The sequence below is a fragment of the Gastrolobium bilobum genome, unplaced genomic scaffold (genome assembly GCF_033153095.1).
Source record: "Gastrolobium bilobum isolate Gb01-03AN ecotype WA unplaced genomic scaffold, APGP_CSIRO_Gbil_v1 utg42558, whole genome shotgun sequence".
NCBI classification, from domain to species: domain Eukaryota; kingdom Viridiplantae; phylum Streptophyta; class Magnoliopsida; order Fabales; family Fabaceae; genus Gastrolobium; species Gastrolobium bilobum.
The window spans coordinates 196,176-218,950 of NW_026896757.1; the positions used below are offsets into that span (position 1 = coordinate 196,176).

At 33.8% G+C, this 22,775-nt stretch overlaps 2 protein-coding genes across 3 annotated transcripts; one reads left to right on the plus strand and one right to left on the minus strand.

Annotated features, from left to right (window-relative positions):
- The first annotated feature begins 2,923 nt into the window (after nt 1-2,923).
- On the plus strand, nt 2,924-4,154 carry LOC133301860 (tetrapyrrole-binding protein, chloroplastic). The gene has a single exon (XM_061501568.1). It carries the CDS (start codon nt 3,070-3,072, stop codon nt 3,901-3,903), a length of 834 nt encoding a protein of 277 aa, XP_061357552.1. The 5' UTR covers nt 2,924-3,069; the 3' UTR covers nt 3,904-4,154.
- A 1,025-nt stretch (nt 4,155-5,179) lies between these two features.
- Nucleotides 5,180-9,493, minus strand: LOC133301863 (uncharacterized). Of its 2 annotated transcripts, none has more exons than XM_061501573.1 (11): nt 9,326-9,493; nt 9,117-9,192; nt 8,945-9,017; nt 8,792-8,843; nt 8,198-8,259; nt 6,952-7,015; nt 6,488-6,545; nt 6,304-6,390; nt 5,860-5,953; nt 5,632-5,734; nt 5,180-5,558 (listed from the first exon to the last, which is right to left on the minus strand). In XM_061501573.1, the coding sequence occupies exons 1-10, from the start codon at nt 9,486-9,488 to the stop codon at nt 5,642-5,644; spliced, it is 822 nt and encodes a 273-aa protein (XP_061357557.1). In that variant the 5' UTR covers nt 9,489-9,493; the 3' UTR covers nt 5,180-5,558; nt 5,632-5,641. The 2 variants fall into 2 exon arrangements, with proteins under 2 accessions (XP_061357557.1, XP_061357556.1); XM_061501572.1 differs by having other exon boundaries at nt 6,488-6,548.
- Between the last annotated feature and the right edge of the window lie 13,282 nt (nt 9,494-22,775).

A 22,775-nucleotide genomic window follows, 5' to 3' on the forward strand; every position in this document is an offset into this window, starting at 1 on the left:
GATATTTAATCGATTAAATATAAGTTTTAATCGATTAAATAAATTAAGAGGGAGACTTAATCGATTAACTTGAAGATTTAATCGATTAAATTTTTAAGTCAACCATTTTTTTCCAGTTTTGACCATTTAATCGATTAAATCTTCAAGTTAATCGATTAAAGAGGAGCAGATTGATAGATATTTCTGAATAAAGGGCAAAATGGATATTAATTATTTAATAAGGGTCAAATAGCCCAGGATTTTTCATGTTTTTTTATGAAACAAAACTGGTCAACTTTGGATCAAATAGACATCGACAAATGTGGGTTTTTGATCAATTAACCCCTACAATTATACTATATTTTACAAATGTCTTTTTGTGGTGTTTATTTATTTTTTAATTATCATTATTGATTATTTTCTTAAAACTTTGGTTGATTCACCAAAACTTTACTTTTGAAGTGGAAGCAAAAAATTGGATCATGATTATGATCTTTAAAAAAAAAGTGGGCGGCACCCCCAAACCTTCGCCCTGAGTGTGCAAACATAAAAAAAATTTCTTGAGTCTGCCACTGTACCAAGTAACCTTAATATATCAAACAAGTGTGAAAAAAAGGTGTGTGCATAAGAGCGTGTAAATGCCACTACCTTATTTGCTTCATTGTAATGTTACAAGTCACAACAAAAGACACCCACATATAAAGAACAACCCACTGCTAGTCATCCCATAAACTACGCAGATTTTTTTTTTTTGTCCGAGATATGTAAATTACACATTGTTCTTAAGTGTAAAGTGATAGGTCTAAATGTACAACCACCAAGGAGATTGATTGTTACTCTTTCTATCAGCTTGAGGATCTTGGTATAAAGAACCGATTATTCTACTAGAGATAAATATTTGTGTTAATAGTGTATTCCTCTTGAGGGAAAACATTATGAATAAGTTCTAGTTGTGTATAATTCGATTGCTAAGAGTTCAACAATTTACCTGTGTATATGAGGTGTCTTGTATTGTTGATGATGAATATAGTTGATCCGGATAAAATATTATAGGCTCATTAGAGGTCCAAATACATAGAACAAAGGCTCAAACCCACAAAGCCCAGAGTGTGGCGCGATGGCTTACATCACGCATAACATAATGCAAAGCCACCATCGCGCATGTAACCGCCCTTTAACATAACTTCAGAGATAAGGAAGCAAGCTCAGGAACTAATAAAGGACCACCGCGCCTTTGAAATTTTTAAGACGGCATCAGAACTATTATATAAGCAGAGGGTACATGCACAGGTATGATCATCTAATTCGGTAAGAATACACATAAACCTGACATTGATACTGACTTGAGCGTCGGAATGTCATTGCAGGTACCCCCAGTCAGGCTCACCGCGCCGAAAGAGAACCTAAGTCTTATCATCAACATCAACTAGCCCAGAAGACAGATTATTCAAAAGCCTTCTCACTTCAACCGTGTGTGATTTGACTCAGTACACTTTGGCCAGCCCATATTGTACTTGATCTGATCAATAGTGAATATGATGAATCCAGCAAATTGGACCACACCGTACCATACAATACAAGAGGGGTATGCCATGTTTAGTGATGATATCAAAAATTTAGAAAATTAGATATTGTAGATTTAATACTGAAAGGATTAATGGTTCTTATATTATAAAAGATAATTTTATCTCCTATATATAAAAAATAATAAAAGTGTGTGGAGCCGATGTGAGTCCACGTAAGATGAAGAAAAAGAAAATAAGCCTCACATACTTTATATGTATATAGAAAATAATTTTATCTCCTATAACATGAAAAAATTAAATCCGAATAAAAATTGGATAACTATTTTGTCTTATACTAATCAAGAAATTGTATGGGTGTTAGTGGGACCCAAAGACTAATTCGTAAAACACAACAATATCTTATATTCATATAGGACGGGCATGAAAATTGCAAAACACTAGTGTTGTGCATGAAATTAAATGAGAATGATTGGAGGAGAGCCAAAACAAAACAAAAAAACAATGGGTTTTCGTTTTATCCTTTAACATAACACAACAAACTTTTCTACACTCACAATATTTTGTAGGCCCCACACTTTTTAAAACAAAAAAATAAATAAAAAATTAAGGCACGCAAAACGAATCTCTATAACATTACACAATCATTTTTCCTACAACATAATTCTTATAAAACCCAAAAACAATTTGTTTATACTTTTCTTCATAGTTTATATATTTACTTAGCCTTTTCATTGCCTTTCATTTGACTTGTTGTATAGGAAACTTAAAGTTACAAACACAGAAGGGTGGAGGTTATCCCGTCACATTATTTTGTTTCTAAGAAAAGAGAACAAAATAAGTATATTTCATGGTGAAAGAAATTAATTGTCCTACTAAATGGTGGTAGAGTGGCTCAGATGGTATATGAGAGCTTCCACCTGATTCGTCCTCTCGTCAGCGTTCGAAATGTTACATGTCCACCAGCTTCTGCCTGGTTCGTCCTCGAACCACACCGTACTGGAATAGAGGTCTTGATACCACTTATAACGTTCGGCCGCTTCAAGAATCAATGATTATCCCCACATACTAACACGAGACTACTCAGTGTGCTTTTTTCTCACTCGCACACTTTTCAAGAAAACTTCTCAGGAGGTCACCCGCACACTTCTCGGAAAAACTTTCCAGGAGATCATCCATCCCAGAACATGTGAGAGTGAGAACATGTGTTCGATCCTTCCAAGTATCATCGACGTGAAAGAAGATACATGTTGTTTATTAAAAAAAAAATTAATTGTGGAGAGAGGGAGGGAGAGAGAGGTGGGGGCAAAGGGGGGGTGATCTAGCCTCACCCAAATCCAGCCAATCACAAACTCGTATTATATTACTTTTGATGAGCACTTGAGAGTCTCTCCCCACCCCCACATATTCCTTATCTCCTACTACCAAGCATTCTACCAACATCTCACACACTGCCCCATATCAAAGCTTCAAAATCTTCCTTCTCTCATTCATTCTTCTTTTACTCTTTCATCACTTCTCATCCTTTAGACGTACTAAATTAACAAGATTGTAGTCTCTGAACTAAATGGCAACAAATTCTCTCCATTCAATTCAACAACACCACCATTCTCTCATCAAACGCCACCACCCTTCTTCTGAGACCTCTCCACCAACACATTCTACCTCACTCTTCCTCAAACCCACAACCATCAACACCAACATCACCCTATCTCACTACTCTTTCTTAACTCCTTCAAATTCTCATTCTTCTTCCAACAACTCCTCTGTTACCTTCTCTCTTTCCCAAACAACTTCTTCCACCCCATCAACTTCTCAAACAATCTCCTTTGAACACCTCCGTCAGCTTCTCTCAGCAAAAAACTTCCAGCAAGCGGATGAAGAGACTCGCCGCCTTCTCATCGTCCTTGCCGGCGAACCTGCTCAGAAGCGTGGCTATGTGTTCTTCTCGGAGGTCCAATTCATCTCAGAAACTGACCTCAAAACCATTGATGAACTGTGGAGGGAGCATAGCGAAAACAGGTTTGGCTACAGCGTTCAAAAGAGAATATTTGAAAAGGCTAAAAGGGACTTCACCAGATTCTTCATCAAGGTTCGTTGGATGAAGAAGCTTGATACTGAGATGGAACAATACAACTATAGGTCCTTTCCCTCTGAGTTTGTGTGGGAACTCAGTGATGACACCCCAGAGGGTCATTTGCCTTTGACAAACGCGCTTAGAGGGACACAGTTGCTCTACAACATTCTTAACCATCCAGCTTTCGATGCAGTCGAGGAAGAGGGTGGTGAAGATGCACTTGACAACAACAACAACAATGGGGCACTCACGGGATTGAAGGATAATAGCTCAACAACAAAGCCATTGGCTCAGAGGATCTTCAAACCAGACTATAGCTTCTGAGTTTTGTCAAGTTTACCATACACTCTCTAAGTGCACACAGAATGTAATTTAATTTGGGTCTTAAATTTCACCTATATTATAGTAATTATTAACTTATTATCAACCAATGAAAGTTGGTGCTTGGTTTTCTTTTCTTTTCTTTTTTTCTCCTTTTGTTCCCTTTTTCATTTTTTTTTTTTTATCAATGTACTACTTTACATCCTTCTCTAGAGCTTATTTAAATTTCCTTTGCCTTTATAGGCTAACTGCCATTTACAAACTCTTTCATTAGTTGTCCTACTTATGTGGTGTGAACTGCTGTTAAAGCTGTTATGTAAATTCTTGTGCACATAATGGACAAACAGTAAAGCCTGGCTTCTTGTTTTCTCCGTCCGTTTTAATCATGACAATTGCTAATTCAGTTGTAACTTGCAACACAACTCTTTCTGTATAGACAAAAATTGATTGCTGCAGTTATTAAGAATAATGCTACAGATACTTTTCAGTTTTTTTTAATTAAGAATAATGCGAGCGCACAACTTATACAAAAGTGTTCGACTGGGAGAAAATATAATCAAAGGGAAATATGATTATAATGTTGTATGAGATAATTTATATTGTTTCATGCAATAAAAAAAATCACTAAAGAAAAGAAAAAAAAGTCAATTCCACCACCAACTTTTTATATTTATGTGTTGTGAGATAAAATTATCTCATATAACATAAAAAAAAAAACATATTTTGAAAACTAGGCAAATGCACAGCAATTGGGTGTGTAAACATGCGTGAGTTAAACTATTCTTTTGCCAAGAACTTGTTTGAAAGAAACGAATTAGAAAAAGAAAACAAAAAAGACGTTCGGAAATTTAGAAGTTTATAAAAGGGAAGAGAGAATCCTTCTCTCTCCCACTTTATGTTCCTCCCCAAATTGGAGTAATAAAGGTGAATAGCTTTATTTTTCTTTAAAAATTTAGCATTTATTACTGTGCTCCATGACCATAAGTTAAATTCCTTCTAAGAAAAAGTGAATACGAATTTATATTAAAATTTGGATTTATTGTTTCTTATGTTATAAAAAATAAATTTATCTCTTATATATACATAAAAATAAGTAAAATTCATATTTTCTCTTTTCTTCTCACTTTGAAGGACATGGATCTCACACACTTTTACGTGTGTAAGAGATAAATTTATCTCCTACAACATGATAAACGTTAAAATCTTAAACTTTATACTTGCAACATTTTGCCATCTCATTTCTTCCGTTAGGAAAGTAATTTTTTTTCATTTGGCCTACTATGTTTTCTCATTCTCTCTAAAACTTCCAAATACAACCTAAAGGAGTCTTCTTTCAAAATTTTGTGAGGAATGATCAATCAACTAAATTTTACAACATAAAGGCAAATGATGAGATCTATAATTTCCCAGGGTTGATGATTTACACGAGTTGCCTCCTTCTCCGTAGCATCAAAACAATAATTGCCTCCTTCGACACCAACCCTTCTAGTATTACGAAATCTAATACATCAGATGTAACAAAAACAAAGTGTGTTTTGCAACACAAATTGGATACTTTCCCACCTCAAGGAAATTAGTCACCGAACTCAGCATTACCAGAGAGATTGCGCCATACTTGACCTTAGTTCCACGGAATTCTTTTTCTTTTCAATTGCAAACTGAAAGAAAGCTATTTTAATATTTGTCATCATGTGGACAAAAATAAACAATGTTAAAGGGGCCAAGATTTACCAGGCAAATACTATGCACAGGGGCACAGTCTCCTTGTATGCTGATGTAAACCATCACAAGAAAGTATAGATTGTGTTTGAGTGTATAAACATGATCCTGGATTCTGGAAATAAAGCAAAGCAAATATTAGTCACAAATGTCCTCAAATTGGTTTGCTTGATAAAAGTTTAATCAGTTTCTGGAACCTAGCATATTAATTATTTTCTTAAATCATGATACGACTATTACCATATGCTTAGGGGCATCATGAACAACTTCAGCAGGTTGATCTGTTCCTACACTTGCGAAGCAAGCTCCCCTGCAGCTCATATATTTCTGAATACTGCCCACATAATCCAGACCAATTGTTAAGATGAGTGCATTAAAAGAAAACAAACAAATATCTGCATGCATGCATGAGCCTTCCTCACTCAATATTGCTTTGTGTGCCAAGACGTTATCCATGGTGTGCATGTTACCACCAAGCATGAATAAAGGGATTCTAGATTATTTATTCAAAGGAGAAACAAAAAGTGGCAATCCAAAAAAGATTGTAGATATGCCTGGTGCAGATGAAAACCATGCAAGTTAATAAAATTATACAGCTCATGCACAGTGTGGATAAATTACACAAAGTACCATTGAAAAATATCACCAACAGAATTTAGAACACAAATTCAATACATCACTTACATGTCACAATGATTTAGCACCACAAGTTTATTTGAGACACATGATTGTCCTCTTAATTTGCAAACTGTATTACATGATTCACCTTGCCTGTCAAACAAGGGATAAGAAGTTCAACTGCTAAGCTATAGCAAGAAACTGCAATCATTAGTCTCAACTTAAAGAAGCAATCTCATTAATATTTCACCTCCCAACAACAACATTGATGCCATTAAGTCTTGCTTCAGTGATGGTACTATTTGTCTCTGCTTCAATACATGAAAAAGAGCAGATTTCATCTAAATAGCTATAAATAGCACAAAATCAGAAAATATTTGTAACAAAAGGCCTACAACTATAACCTTTCCATAATAAGAACATGACCGTAACATATGTATCCAAACATCTTTTAGAATACGAAGTAACAATGTCTTTTGAATGGATTGTAGGCTTGTAGCCTACAATCAATAACTAGTTAACCACTGAATATTATTTCACCAATTTCCTTATGTCTAGGCAAAACACATATGCTAGGACTATTACTGGGCTATCTGCATCACTAACTGACGAGGTTTTAGAATCTGCACCTTGGTAGGTCAAAATAAGGGATTAAGAACATAAAACAAACATTAGGCATTGACTAATATAACAAAATTGCCTCAGCACACATACCAGAAGAATTTGATGCCAGAGAAAAGCAGTGGTGGAAGTCACTAAGATATGCATTTTCATGAACCTGAAACATTGGACTCCATGATAGAAACATTAGCCACACATCGTAAAGATGGTTTTCAAACTCTTAAATTAACTCTTAGACTCCAATGAGTGTATGATCATAGGCTAAAAAACAACTTAACTCGCATGCAAACTATTTTTTGTCAAACCCATATGAGTTTAAGTAAACACTGACAACATGGGTAAACTCTCGATTCTAATAACAAGTGTACAAGTTTGAATTTACACATAGTTTTGGCCTAAAAATGCACGGTTTTGGTGGATTTTGCTGGGTACTTGAGTTACTTCTGCTATGCATTATCTATTGAGTTTATGAACCTAATAATATTTTGTCTGTTTTGCCAAAGTACCAATTAATGTTTCTGTGAAGCCAAGTATAGTATTATAGCTTGGTCAAGTATTGTATTGGTTACGTTTTTAGTTTTTTTTTTTTTTTTCATTTGCTCTGTTATAAAAATGGAATTTTCAATATTAATTATGAATATACTATTTATTTATGTTTGGCTACGAAGTGTTTTTTTATATTTTCTTTGATAAAAGAAGTTTTTTAAATAATATTTTTGAAGAATGTAAACTCTTACAGTTTTACAATTCAAATTTACTAAGGCTCCATGTAAACTCTGAGCTTGACAAACTTGATCATAAATATTAAACAGCTAGAAAATATAAAGATATTAGAAACAAAGATAGCAAAAAGAGTCTGCTCATGTTGGTATGCTGTTCTTTATACACCTAAAAATGAAAAATCATGTAAGCTCCTCTTACTCTTGCTTATGTCTGAAATCTTTACTTCTATCTGACTCCATTTTACATGTATAAGGAAAAAAGTTATAAAAGGTAAATTCATGCATAACAGACTAAAAGGGATAGGGTCATATACCCTGGTAATTGTGAGACAAAATCAAAGAGTAAAAAATATGTTACAAATAAATTGATATGAAAAGCACATGGGAACACAGTCAACTCCTTCCTCATAAATGCCTAGAAATAGACTAATATGCAAAGCTTCCAAATCAAGTCTGACAAGAAGATAAGTTGCCAGGAAAAAAATAGAATAAGTAACCTTGTTAATGCTGGGAGGGTATGTTATTTAAGTTAATAAGTGTATAATTGCATAAGAAGATAGAAACAAAGTTACAACTTCAAGAACAACAAGATAGCAAGAGTGTAGGAGTACGCTCACCACACTCTCAGAACTATGACGGCATCTCCCAGCACAGTACTCAAAAACACTTGCATAAGCCCCTGCCAAAAGTCAAATGATGTCCGTTGGAACGAATAAATCAAACTCTGGCTATATCTATATTACTCCAACATGCATAGGAGATTTTTGGTCACATAAGAACCAGTAAGCAGCCAGACAACATAGCCAAAATTGGGAGGGAGAAATAGAAGGAGGATAATCTCATGTTTATCCTTATCATCAAAGCCTTCCATTTTACATGCAATATTAATTAGAAACATATTGGGTCACCAGTTCAATTCATGTAATCAAATACCAGTAAATGCAAGGTAAGGCTGGCTATAGCCCCTTCCAAGGAGGATGGTCAGTGCAAGACCTTTACAGCACCAAGTTTCCCTTTTTTTTTTTAAGTTTCTCAACCAATTCATCTATTATCCGACTAGTCCTGTTCGAGCAATGTTTCCCTTTTCTTTATATTAGTGATCAAGGCAAATATCTATGAAGTGAGAGGTCTAGTAGGCTAGTCAATTGAAGGCTTTAAACACAAAGTTTACAACCACATAAAATTGCAAAGTAACAAGATAGAAAAGTTACTTGCAGAAGCTGGTTTGGCAATCTTCATGTTGAGCACTTGTTTCTTACTTGTCTGTTTAATATTAAGCCAATGCACACTTAGGAGTTAGGCCTTTCCTCAATGGGACGATAGAATATCATGAGTTGCAAATAACACGTAAGAGATTATATTACCAGTGCAGGATTGAGGCAGCACGAAACACAATATTCGTAAGATTTGCAACACTGTGAAAGAAGATTGCATCCACTGCCAAAAACAAAAACAAAACAAAACAAAAAAAAAGTCAGAAGCGTGAGATATCTCAGTTCCCTTTGAAATCAAAGCAGTTAGGAAAAACAAACTCACTGACAAGAGAATTTCTCCCCAGTCTGAGGACAACAACGAGACTGTGAATTAACAGAGAGAGCATTGCATACATAACCTACAAATGCAAATATTGTATACAATATCATGATTTAAGAAAATAAAAAAAATAAAAAAAAAAAAATTTGTTAGGGCACGAAATTGGTGAAGAATGAGAAAAGAGGATGATTAGGGGAGTAGTGGACATTTACCGTTGTCATCTGAGAGAAGGTATCTTCCTTGAACAGTGTTATTACAAATAGGAACGATTTGAAAGCTAATATCCTTCCTGATAGCAGTAACTGTGGATGAAAAGTGAAAGATAAACAATACAAACAACGATGATCTGAAAACGGAGATGGAGATTTCCATCATCGAAATCATATGCCTCAATTCACAGAGGTGCTGATCGATTGATTTCGGATTTTAGTGGACCCCACGCATTCCGAAACCTGCTAATTTGGGCCAGCCAGAGCCAGAATGGGCTGGGCTGGGCTGCTTCACGCCACAACAAATATGGACCGAACTGGACCGCTAAACCTTTCGTATGGATAATCGATAATTATGTCATTTTAAGTGAGAGAAATATATAAATTAAAATTTTTTATTTAAAATTTAAATTAAGAAAAATCATCCACTTTCTTATTCCATAAATTTCATTTTCTTTCTTTTACTTAAAATAACATAATTCTATATCCTTTAAAGAAACAAATATCAAACCCTTTAAAACTTAATAGCATTAATATAACAAGTGTGTGTTTAAATTTTAAATTAAGCTTTCCTAACTTCAAATTTTTTTAATGGTATTAGGAAAATTGTCCTCTGCAAAGTTCGAATTGGATCAAACTGAATTGAATAAAAAAATTAATTAATTTTTTTCTTAAAAGAAATCATAATGTAACATATACTCACACTTTATCTTAAGTGTTTAGGGTTGCGTAGGTTGGTAGAAAACTTAAGTTTGATTTTCATCAAATACATATTTGGAGAGTGACGAAAAGCTTTAATTGCGACTAAACCCCAACTCGGATTAACCTTAAAGCCGGCTCAAAAAGTTGAAGCTTGTGGTAATATTAGGGACTGACTCATCTCAAAGGGTTGGTACCGTATATCAAAAAATAAATATTTAAGTGCAATTTTCTTGTATTATTTTAAATTTTTTATTATATTTTAATTTTTTTATAACATGTTGGCTTGTTAAATTAAAAGTTGATGGTAAATTTTTCTCTAGGAAATATAATTTCAATCTTCTTATTCTTGATTTTTTCATTTTTAAATTTATTTAGCAGAAATACTTAATTCTCCAGAAATTAATATTTTAAAAAAATTCATATGTATTTTGATATTGTATTTCATAGAAATAATTTTTTATACATTTTAAACAAAATATATTATTTTCAAAACATTTGTAGGTTAATATTTTCAAATAATAAATTGATTCCTACAATCAATTGTCGAATGATTTTATTTTTTCAAACTTAATCCAAATGCATAGTAAGTATTTAGTGGTTATTGTATGATTGAATCGGTTGTAGTGAAGCATTAATCTAAAAGTCAATGATTTTTAATTTTTGAACAGTAAAAATAGTAGTCCGATTATTTTATTCAAAACTAAAGGTTTGTACATGATCTAAGTTTTTTTGAAAAATATAAAGTTAAAATCAAAGAATTTCTTTTTTTGGAAATTAACATTAAGACAAAAACAAAAAACAAAAGACTAGCTACAAAATCTGGGCCACCCTATTCCTATAGTGTTACAGAATAATCTGCCAAGGCACTCTTGTGGAGAATTATTTTTTGATTTATGAGAAGTAAAATTACACTGATCCTTTATTTTCTCAATAAAAAATTATGTGGTGGCAGATTTTCATACTTTTGGAATTTGGTAGAAACGTTCTTCTATTAAATTTAATACTTACAAATTATTAAGTATTGAACCATAGGTCATGAAGACTATATTTGTGAAGTTTTGATGATAACAAAGCATTTACAATGAACCAATATATCTCAACATGGATGATCTAAATGGAATGCATGGCAACTAGTTTCAAATAGTACTAGAAGACTAGAGCAAAGTGTAAACTTGAAGGGAATACTCAAATATGAAAAATCAACCTTGAAGTCAAAGTTTGTCAAGTTAAAAGAAATGTTATAAAGCTCAAACTATGAAGACTAATGAAGACTCATATACTTACTGTTTGTAATGTCTTCACAGTATAAAACTTATAGGAATGAGTTTATTAAGTTTTATCTTGAAAAATGTATAATTAGACCATAAACTCATGCACTAGTGACACATCACTTTGATCATGCATACAAGATTACACACACATCAAGAGTTGTTATATAAGTGTGGAACATGATCATACATATGTTAGATGTCACTATTAATCATTTAAAAGTCACTACAAATCACTTAGATGCATTAAATTTTGAAAAGACAGCAAGAAACTGTCATCTGCATAAAAGTAATCAAATACTCCCCGCAAAGTAATTGATTACTTGCTGTCATAAGTGACTTAAAGCTTAAGTAATTCTAATTTTTAGATGTACGACTATAAACGGCTATTAACTCTTTTAGGCACCTATAAATACATTGTTTTAGGAATTCTGAATAAGAATGAACACTGAAAAATACGAAATCACATAGAATTCATAATTGAACCCCAATTGGTCTACTTTTGCATATCCTAGAGGAAAAACTTAATTACTCTCTCGTTTCTCAATTTTTTTATGATATTTTTTATTGTATTTGGCGTAGAGAGATTTCTCTACATTTGTTTGGCAAGAGTGAATTGTTGTAATTGATTTTGGTGAATTGCAGAAACCCTATAGGCGATAGGTTGAGTGTGATCAAAGGTTTGGTCATGAACTTGTAAAAGACTCCATTGTAAAATAGTTTTTCTGGCACCAGTTGGAAGCTAGAACTTAGTGAACGGATTGACCTCAATCTGGATGTAGCTCTCAAGTGGTTATAGAGTGAACGAGGATATATTCTGATATGATTCTTTCTTACCCTTATCTCTTTGATTTTGATCAATTAATATGTTGTTTTGAATCTGTTTAAGAGATTGGTATTGATAGTTTTCAGTTTATTTCGTTCTTGCATGATTTCTTGAATGGTGTTGCCATAAACATTGATTTTTTCTCTTTTCCCATTTAATTTTGATTTCGTTGTTTCGATTTTACTGAATTAGATGTTTTGTAATATGTTTTAAATATGTTTTGTGTTGGGAAAAAGCTATAATATGTGAATATTTTATTTTGGTTGAAGTTCTATTTATAAGTGTTGCGTTTTTAATTATTTATTGAAGAAGAAGAAACACACAATTCACCCCACATCTTGTGTGATTGTTTAGCCATATTTTCTTTTCATTAAGTTATGTAAAAAAAAAAATAGTTACAAGTTAAGATATGAACTGGACTTGATGGAATGCCTACATATTGTAGCGACGAACTCGATCCCTCAATCTCAGCTAAAAAGCCTTTACAGAAGTCAAACGTCGAGCTCGAAGCTCGGTACAATCAAAGAGGTCGGCATGAACTCACCAAGTCGGCCTAATCGTAGCAGAAACATAATATTACGAAGGAGAGAGAGAGAGAAAAAAAATGAACACAAGCAGATTTTAACGTGAAAAAACCTTCTTCAATGTAAAAAAATAAAAACCCATGGGACACTAGTCCATAATCAAACCTCCACTATGAAATAATGGGCTATAAGATATCAAATTTCACCAATAATGGTGGTAGGCTCAAGCCTCACCTACAATGGTGGTATTCGCTCAAACTTCCCTGAAGAGGTTTCACTCTTCAAACTTCCCTTTAGAGGTGCTCTCAAAATCAAAGCTTTAACTTTCTTCACAAAACCCTCAAAGTGTCTCTCAAGCCAACCTTATCTCCACCCCACAACTAATACTTTTATAGGGAAAGAAGACGGTTTAGGGGTTAGGATTTTTCAAACCCCTCAATGGGCCTTGGGCATTGAAGGAGGAATAGGCCCAACAAATCTCCATTTTCTGACTTCAATACGTGTATGATCATGTAAATGTAAATGTAATCACTGTTATTGAACACGTAAATGTTGCTGAGCATGTAAATGCAAATCTCCCCTTTCAAATCTCTCATTTCCAATAAATCTCCCTTTTTTGACTTTTACTGTTGCTGATCATATAAATGTAATCTTATTTTGAGGCATGTATTGATGATGCATGTAACATCCCGAGCGCTGACGAGGGCGGGGAGTGATCGCCGGTGCGAAAGGGCATGGACAAGGAGCGGCTCCTGGCAGGCTTCTAGGGACGGGGGTACATGAATGAATCGAATCAACACCCAGGGATTCCAGAGACTGTGCTGGTATGAGACGGTACAGTTGGGAATGGCTTATAAGAATTAATTGGTACTACCTATACTAACAAGATGCATCTTCTTTTCGGTAGCCCGGAACGGAAGAACTCCATAGTTAAGCGTGCTTGACTTGGAGCAATTCTGGGATGGGTGACCTCCTGGGAAGTTTTCCCGGGAAGTGTGCGAGTGAGGACAAAGCACGCTGAAAAGTCTCGTGTTAGTGTGTGGGGACAGTCGTTAATCCTTGTAAGTTGCCAGGCGTTACAAGTGGTATCAGAGCAGGGCCTCTCATCTAGTACAGTGTGGTTCGAGGACGAACCATGCGGAAGCTGGTGGGCATGTAACATCCCGAGCGCTGACGAGGGCGGGGAGTGATCGCCGGTGCAAAGAGGCACGGACAAGGAGCGGCTCCTGACAGGCTTCCAGCGGGGGGTTACATGCATGCATGAATCGAATCGACACCCGAAAGAGAAGGATTCCAAAGGCTGTGCAGGTATAAGGCTGCACAGTTTTGGATAACTTATAAGAATTAATTGGTACTACCTATACTAACAAGATGCATCTGATTTTCGGTAACCCGGATCGGAAGAACTCCACAGTTAAACGTGCTTGACTTGGAGCAATTCTGGGATGGGTGACCTCCTGGGAAGTTTTCCCGGGAAGTGTGCGAGTGAGGAAAAAGCACACTGAAAAGTCTCGTGTTAGTATGTGGGGATAGTCGTTGATTCTTGAAGCGGCCGGGCGTTACACAAAGATTTTTCTCCTCTTAACGAGGTGGTGATTTTGGAGCACTGAATATGGGAAACCAGGTGACCAGTAAAATAATTGGTGTCGGTGATGTGACCCTGACCACGGATGTTGGGTGCAGACTTGTTTTGAAAGATGTAAGGCATGTTCATGACATGCGACTAAACCTAATCTCGGTAGACAGCTTAATGATGTCGGGTTAGTGAACTACTTCAAAAGTGGTAGATGGAAATTGGCCAAGGGAAATTCGGTAGTTGTTCGAGGTAAGAAGGAAGGCTCCTTGTACGTGACGCAAGATATAACACCCTGTTCTAAAACTGGTTTGTTATCATTACATATTATATTAAGCGCAATTTTAATCGCAGAAGTTGAATTTAATACGACTTAACTTTTCTTTTCTTAAAACATACATTAACTGCTTAAAACTTTTTTCGTACTTATAAACAAATCAAAACCGTAATTGTAATTGAATAAAGTGTAGAATAACTAAATTAGCATAATATATCATACAACATTCACAAGAGACTGCCATGGTGTTCCCATAAATAACATAGCTCTAATTACCGAATTGTGGTACACAAGGGTGGTAATCTCCTACCAACATCATCAAAAGAAAATGGACAACATTCTGTTTGTTTTTCGGACATCTGGGGATAAGTTCCCACTATAACTGTTTCAACTTGATAGACAGTTTAAATTATTACAGATACAATCTCAATTTACCAAATAGGCATACAAGCCTAATTCATCAAGGAATCAAGTCAGAATACACAACAGTCCATTAATTACATAATTAGGAACTTAGAAAATACCAAAAGCATGATGACTACCCTACATGTAACATTTTCCATTTATTCATTGAATATGTCATTTTACTTATTTTCTTAAAATAATTTACACACAACAAAAATAGTAAAGTAGACTACGAATTAATTTCTTCATATATTAAGTCAAGTCATACATATCAACTGCGGCCATGAAGATTACAAGTATAAAAAACTACAGTTAGTGTTAGTGGCTTGCATGCCCAAAATCTATCATACTATAAGGTAGAGGATTTTCATACTCCTACACCAATATCTATAGTCAAAAAGATGGCAGAAGTGAAAATCTTACAAGAGTCTACATATGCATGTCTAAGCAAACATATAGAGGCGTGAGTGAGCCTCAATATAGTCATCATATATCACTATTAGCATTTCTCAGCCAGTTCCACACAAGTAAATCCAGTCCATCTGTACTAATTTGGAAATGTTAGACAACAAATAAACAGGTGAGAAATATTTCCAGTAATCTTGAAAGTTTTGGAACTATAACATTTTCAGGCGTGTCTGCAAGAAAAATATCCTCTTTCGCACTAAATAAATATTATACAATATATCAGAAATTAAATAAAACAATCTTAATTATATTTTATTATTTGCCCAAACTAAAAAGGCGCAGATGGTGAAAGGCTAACATATGATTGAGCTTTAAACCAGAGTAGGGCATCCCCTACTTTATAGCCTACTGATTCTGTTACTAATAGAATCAGTATCACATCAGAAATGTCATTTATATATATACACATATATTACAGTCTATGAACTCACCATATAATTCATAAAAACACAATATATAAGATAACTAAATTACCAATTCATATAATCTAAATAAATCTAATTTTTTTCAATCAAATCACCATATGCATATTCATGTTAAATATGTATGTGTGTGTCTAGTTCGAATGATTACAACATGTGATGAAGTAGAATTTAAATATAAAGTAGAATTTAAAGTATTCTCATATGCTTAATGGTATATTAAATCTTTTATTTATTTATTTATTATAACAATATTGTCATATAACATAAGAGATGTAAAATACATAATCACAGCTAACAACAAACAATAAATAATACCAATAAAACATATCATGTAACGTTACCTAACGTAAAATATTGTGTTAAAATACAATTTATTGCAGTTAATTATAATTATAAAACATATAAATATTAGTACAAGAAACAAGTATATTAGTATAACACCCATTATAATAAGGGCTTTTTCACCCTTTTGCCCCTCATTAATTATTTAATAACTATTTTGTCCCTTATTCAGAATTATCTACTAATCTTTCCCTCTTTAATCGATTAAGCTAAAAATTTAATCGATTAAATAGTCAAAATAGGCAAAAATCGTTGACTTGAAAATTTAGTCGATTAAATCTCCCTATTTAATCGACTAAATCTCCCATGCATAAAATCATTCTTCTGATAAAGAGGAAGATGAAATCGATTAAGTTAGAGATTTAATCGATTAAATCTTCATTTGATCATATAATCGATTAAAGAAGAACATATTGATAGATAATTTGTAATAAAAGATAAAATAGTTATTAAATAATTAATGAGAGGTAAAAAGATAAAAAAATCTTATAATAAGACACCCACTATGAGTACCATGTTGCTGATATATCATCAAATCAAAACCAGCTCCATATTGTTAAGTTACCTATAGTACTCGATATGTGTGTACTAACAACCGTACCTTGTCAATAAAAAATTGCCTTTTCTTCTATTTCAAATGAAACGGTGTTGTACAGTAACACGAGATATAGGAAAACTAACAATTTATTGTATTCGAAACAGTGCAGCACCTGAAAGAAAGGGAAGATAACAATTTTTCTCCTCTCCTATTTGAAACATTATAGTATTTTATTACTATTAAGTTCTACCTTCTCTTCATATAGCAATAGCATAGAAAATAAAGTGAAGAATAATGTTCCCAGAGTTGTCCTTATTATAAAATCTCTCGACTTCAGTACATTCATGACAAAGACAGTTATGAAAATAACCAAGAAGATAGTTATAAAGACAACAAAGAAGTTTCTTGAGACTTATTCAAAAACTGTAAAAGAAGAGGGATTTATAAGCTTCCAAGGTTACCTAAAAATACCCAAAACACCTTATGCTTTCTGCTTTCTTTTTTCTTTCTTTTTTTTTGTATACCTTCTGCTTTCTTCTTTTCACGTTATAGTCTTTGGTTTTATGATGTTTCTCCCTACAGGCAATGGAATTTATAGAGAACTCAATTGGGTACGTTTGTCTCTATTTGACAGGTGTACGCTTCGATTTCAATTTTGATCAGATTTTTCCTTTTACAATGACGTATGCAGGTAACCGACTTTAACCCATGTGATTATACTTAGTGGAAATCATTTCCTTGCTGAAATCAATTATCAATTTTCTTTACTTATACTTTACTATTGACTATTAAAATTGTTTATATATATTTTATATTATTTTATTATTTAATATGTATACTTTAGTTTATTTATTATTTATTTTTATTTTATATATTATTTATTTACTTATTTTTTATTACTTAAGATATTAGAGTATACAATAGTAATTTAATTCTTACAAGAAACATGATTTTTATATTATATGTAAAAACTAACGTAAATGTGATACAAATATTATATATAAAAGCATAGCATAATCAATATTAGGTTATTATTAATATATTTTGAATTTAATAATATATTTAAAATTACTTAGAATGTTACATTACACCCCATGTACATCATAGGCGGTATAAAATAAGATGATTATACACTAAATTCCCCCATGTATTGTAACAGCCCCAAACCCTGTAGCAGGATATTGTCCGCTTTGCCCTGCGCACAAGCACCGTCGAGCTCACGGTTTTACGTTTTGGGTTACCCCCAAAAGGCCTCCTACAAGGAAAGGTATCCACACCCTTATTTAAGGCATGCTTCGTTCCCCTCTCCAACCGATGTGGGACATTACACTTTGTGTGGAGTGACGTGAAATAAGGCACTAGAGTCAACAATCCAAGTGCAGTCATCATATGCAACATTCAAAAAATTATTTTCACCGAGGAGAAATATCTCTGCATCAGCATTGGCAACCACCGCAATGGTGCTTTTGTCTTCTTTCTTCTTTAGAATGATCTAATCCGGCTTCACAATGTCGTTCTTCTCATCTTTCTGTAGAGTCCTGTAGTTTCGCTTCTTGAGACCGGACTTCCCACAATAGAAGCACTTTAACTTATATTTCGGCCTAAACCGGCCTCTAGATTTATCACGTCTGTCTTGACCCTGACTCTTACTTCGACCCCAAGTATCAGACCTTCCTCTGTTCTCGGTCACGTTTGCCTCATATGTGCTGGTTACACCTCATTCCCTTCATTTGGATTCCTCGTTCAGGAGACTGTCTGTCACAGTGTCCATCTTCAATTTTTCATATGGAACCGAGTTGCTTAATGTCACCATCAGAGCATCCCAGCTTTTTGGCAGAGAGCTCAATAGCAGCAAAACCTGCATCTCGACATAAATTTTCATCTCGGCCTTAGACAACTGATTCATAATACCTTTATAGGTGTTGAGGTGCTCAATCATACTCATGCCATCCTCTTATTCGAGCTTCACAAGTCAGCGAACCAGGTGTGTCTTGTTTCAAGGAGTCTTCTTTTGATTCAGGGACTCCAGTTTCGTCCACAACTCGTACACATTCGTGAACTCGGACACATGCTTAAAGAGGCTTTTGTTAATATATTTCCTGATCGTGGCTTTCGCCTTCTGACTCAGGATCTCCCATTCCTTCTCAGTCTTGCCTTCAGGCCTCTCTGCAAGGATGATGAGCTTATACAAGTCTTTGCAGTAAAGATGGTCTTCAATTATAGGTCTCCAGTATGTGAAGTTGTCCGCAATCAGCTTGAACATGTTACCGTCATATGAAATTCCACTGGTCTCCATCTCGTCTCCTTCATAACCCGTCGAACCTGAGCTCTGATAGCACTGTTGGCACGAACTCAGTCCCACAATCTCAGCTAAGAAGCCTTTGTGGAAGTCAAACTTCGAGCTCGGAGCTCGGCACAAATAAAGAGGTCGGCCTACGCGTAGCAGAAATAGAAAATTACGAAGAGAGAGAGAGAGAGAGAGAGAGAGAGAGAGAGAGAGAATGAACACAAGCAGATTTTAACGTGGAAAAACTTTATCTGATGTGAAGAAGTAAAAACCCACTGGATACTAGTTCAGAATCAAACCTCCACGCTGTGAAAAAATAGGTTACAAGATATCAAATTTCACCAATAATGGTGGTACGCTCAAGCCTCACTTAGAATGGTGGTATTGACTCTAACTTCCCTAGAGAGGTCTCAATCTTTAAATTTCCCTCAAGAGGTGGTCTCAAAATCAAAGTTGTAAGCTTTTTTTTACAAAACCCTCAAATAGTCTCTCAAGCCAACCTTATATTCATCCAACAACTAATGCTTTTATAGGGGAGGAAGAAGGTTTAGGATTTAGTATTTTTCAAACTCCTCAATGAGCTTTGGGCATTGAAGAAGGAATAGGCCCAACACATATATCACATGATCACAATTACACTTATATATTTTCACAAATTATTTTAGAGTGATGGTTTAGACTCTTTATATGGTTGATTCTCGTTATATATTAAATATCTCAATTATTAATATTCTATTAATTCATCAATACAACCATTTTTCACTATCCTTGCATTGTGCACATCCATGCGATATTCATATGTTCACTCATCACACATTTTATAATACACTATACGGTAATATAACACTGATTTTCATTGTAACACATGATAAATCCCGCGTTTAAATACCTTAAAGTGAATATAGGGAAAGACTTAATTAATCGGTATTCAATCACTTATGTTTTGTAAAGGGAAATTAATGAGTTTATTGAAAAATTAAATTAGGTGAAAATTTTATTTTTTAGTTAAGTCCTAATTTGGAGCAAAAGTGTAGTTTAGTAAAAGTACTTCGAGACCTTAGAATTGATGTTGTGTAATTAGTCACAAATGAGTTTCATACACCTTAATAACTTCGAAATGTTACACACTCCATCTCACATTGTACAACAAACTGTGGTGCATCATCTCATGTTTAATATTAAAAAGGAAATAGGAAATAACAATGGTTCCCACTACTCTATTGGAAAACAATATTGTTTTATCTGAATTTTTCTTAATTTAAGATTTTCGGTTTTGTTAATACTATGTGTTATATATACATTATTTTCACTAAGATATTAAAGTTTTATCAAACAATAAATCTGTTTGAGATATTAATATAAAACTATTAATGTGGACATTACTTATTAGCTTAAGTTATTGAGTTGAATTAGTTATATTATATAGTGTATGAGTTTCTATGACTAAGTGATCACAAATTCAATCCTCATTATCCCTTACTTTATTAATAGTAATTAAATATTACGAATTTTTTAACACGTTTAGGTGAGTTTGTGTGTTATTCACCTTTCAGTGCAATGAACCATCATGTGAGGGGACATGTTACGGAAATATAATTCGAAACAATTAATGTGGCTTTCACCTTGTTTAAGATTGAATTATTTGCTACTTGCTTTACATGGTATAAGAAATGAATCATCCTTTGTGACTTGTTTTATCATTATTTCGTTGTCAAAGTTTCTTAAAATATGGATCACTATTGTAATAATATCATCTTTGTGATCAATACTTCTTATCTCTCACAATAAACCCTTAACTCATTCTGTCCATTGCCCAACGAAAATTATTTTCAAACATGTCGTAGCACAATATTGAATTTTTTGATCTATTTTTTACCATATCTGTCACAGCCATCCTTTATCATATATTTTTGTAAAAAACCTTCACTATTAGATTTGAAGTTTGTGCGTCTTCATTAGCAAGTGTACGTCTACCTTCAGTGCAATCTTTTATCTTTTATTAGATTTAGAAAGAGATTATATTAGGCATTTATTTATATTGATATCATTTAACCCTTGTTGGTATCGCTTAAAATTAATACTAATTATATATACAAGATACGCAAATTAGGGAGAATAGTTTCTTATTTTAAGGTCCCTATTTAATATAAGTAGGAATTTTATTCTGTATTTTTGTATAACAAGATGAAACTCGAAAGGATGCATTTGTCACCATTTTATCAACCATCCGAATCATCTAATTAATAAACACACATCTCCCATCTTTTAAACTACCAAACCATCTTCCTTCTTGGTCATATCTCCTTCTTTGCCAACCACACAGCCATCTTCTCATCGGGTACTATCATTGTCAACTTTGTTACTCGATGCCTCAAAATGCCCGACCACCCTTCGCCCTAATTACTAAGGAACCTTCCTTCTCACATGTTTTACTTGTATCGTCAGTTTCATGAACCAAACCAACCATATTTCTTTAAAACATTGTTCCCTACGAATTAATTCAATTTAAAACCGTAAGTTATTGGGTGGGAATTTTTTTTAAGTTATTAGGTGTTTTACTTAGTTCCACTATAAGGTGGAGAACGGTGAAGATCGAATTCGTGACCTAATGTTCATTGAAATTTTAATATCATATAAAAATTCAATTTAACCAAAAAGATTAAGTTGTTGGGTAAAGTCTTTTTAATGATTTATATTATTTTCTAGCAAAATATTATAAAGACCTTGCATCCATAATTTCTCTTACATAAAAACGTCTTTAATTTTTTTATTTCTTGTGCTTGGCCGAAAGCTGAATTCATATATGAGTTTAATATTTATTATATTATAAGAAATAAATTTATCTTTTATACACATATAAAAGTATGTGGAACCCATACGAAGAGAGTGGAGATAAAGAGAAAATATGAACTCTATTTACTTTTATCCATGTACAAAAAATAAATTTATCATTTACAATATAAAAAATATTAAACCCTTCGTGTGTGTGTGTATATATATATATATATATGATTCTTTGATATCGGTGTCAAATTTGAAGTTTGACACTTCATCTGAGAGTTGTTAGATAAAAAAAATCAATGGTATCACATGCTTACAAATCAGAGTCGTTGATCTTTTTTGATCTAACGACTTTCAGACGAGGTGTCAAACTTTAAATTTGACACTGATGTCAAAAGATTCCTATATATATATATATATATATATATATATATATATATATATATATATATATAAGAAAATATGTTATATTGGCCAACAAAGGTGGACACAGTTGGCTAAGGGTTTGGTTCATACCCCTCAAGGGCGTGGGTTCAAACCCCTCTCGCTGATGTGAGATATATATGAAAATATGTTATATTGGCCAACAAAGGTGGACACAGTTGGCTAAGGGTTTGGTTCATACCCCTCAAGGGCGCGGGTTCAAACCCTTCTGGCTGATGTGAGGACTTTGTTGGTGAGTGGTATATAATCCTTCACAAAAATTTTCAAAGAGATTGGAAGGTCTTCTCTCACTTTAGTGAAATACTGGTATTTTTTTTTTTTTTTGGAGTTACCCAACCCTAATTACCTCTTTGAGGCGAGTTGGCTCCCTCCGGTATCCCCACGAGCTTCGATTCTTTGAGCCGGCTATGGGACTAATCCGGAGTGCGGAGGATCAGTGATGGCTAAAGGTTCAGCCCCCTCCCCAAGAATGCATTCAGCAGGAATCGAACACACGTCCAACCCCACTAACTCAGTGCCAAGTTACCAATTAAGCTGCACCCATTGAGTGAAATAGTGGTATCTAATGTCACTTAAACTTTCTTGTACAAAAA

Coding starts and splice junctions, on each gene's coding strand:
- LOC133301860 (XM_061501568.1), top strand. CDS start 3,070: ATGGCAACAAATTCTCTCCATTCAATTCAACAACACCACCATTCTCTC.
- LOC133301863 (XM_061501572.1), bottom strand. CDS start 9,488: ATGATGGAAATCTCCATCTCCGTTTTCAGATCATCGTTGTTTGTATTG. Junction 7,016..8,197: donor GTCATAGTTCTGAGAGTGTG/GTGAGCGTACTC, acceptor CCAATGTTTCAG/GTTCATGAAAATGCATATCT. Junction 5,954..6,303: donor GTGCTAAATCATTGTGACAT/GTAAGTGATGTA, acceptor TTATGTGGGCAG/TATTCAGAAATATATGAGCT.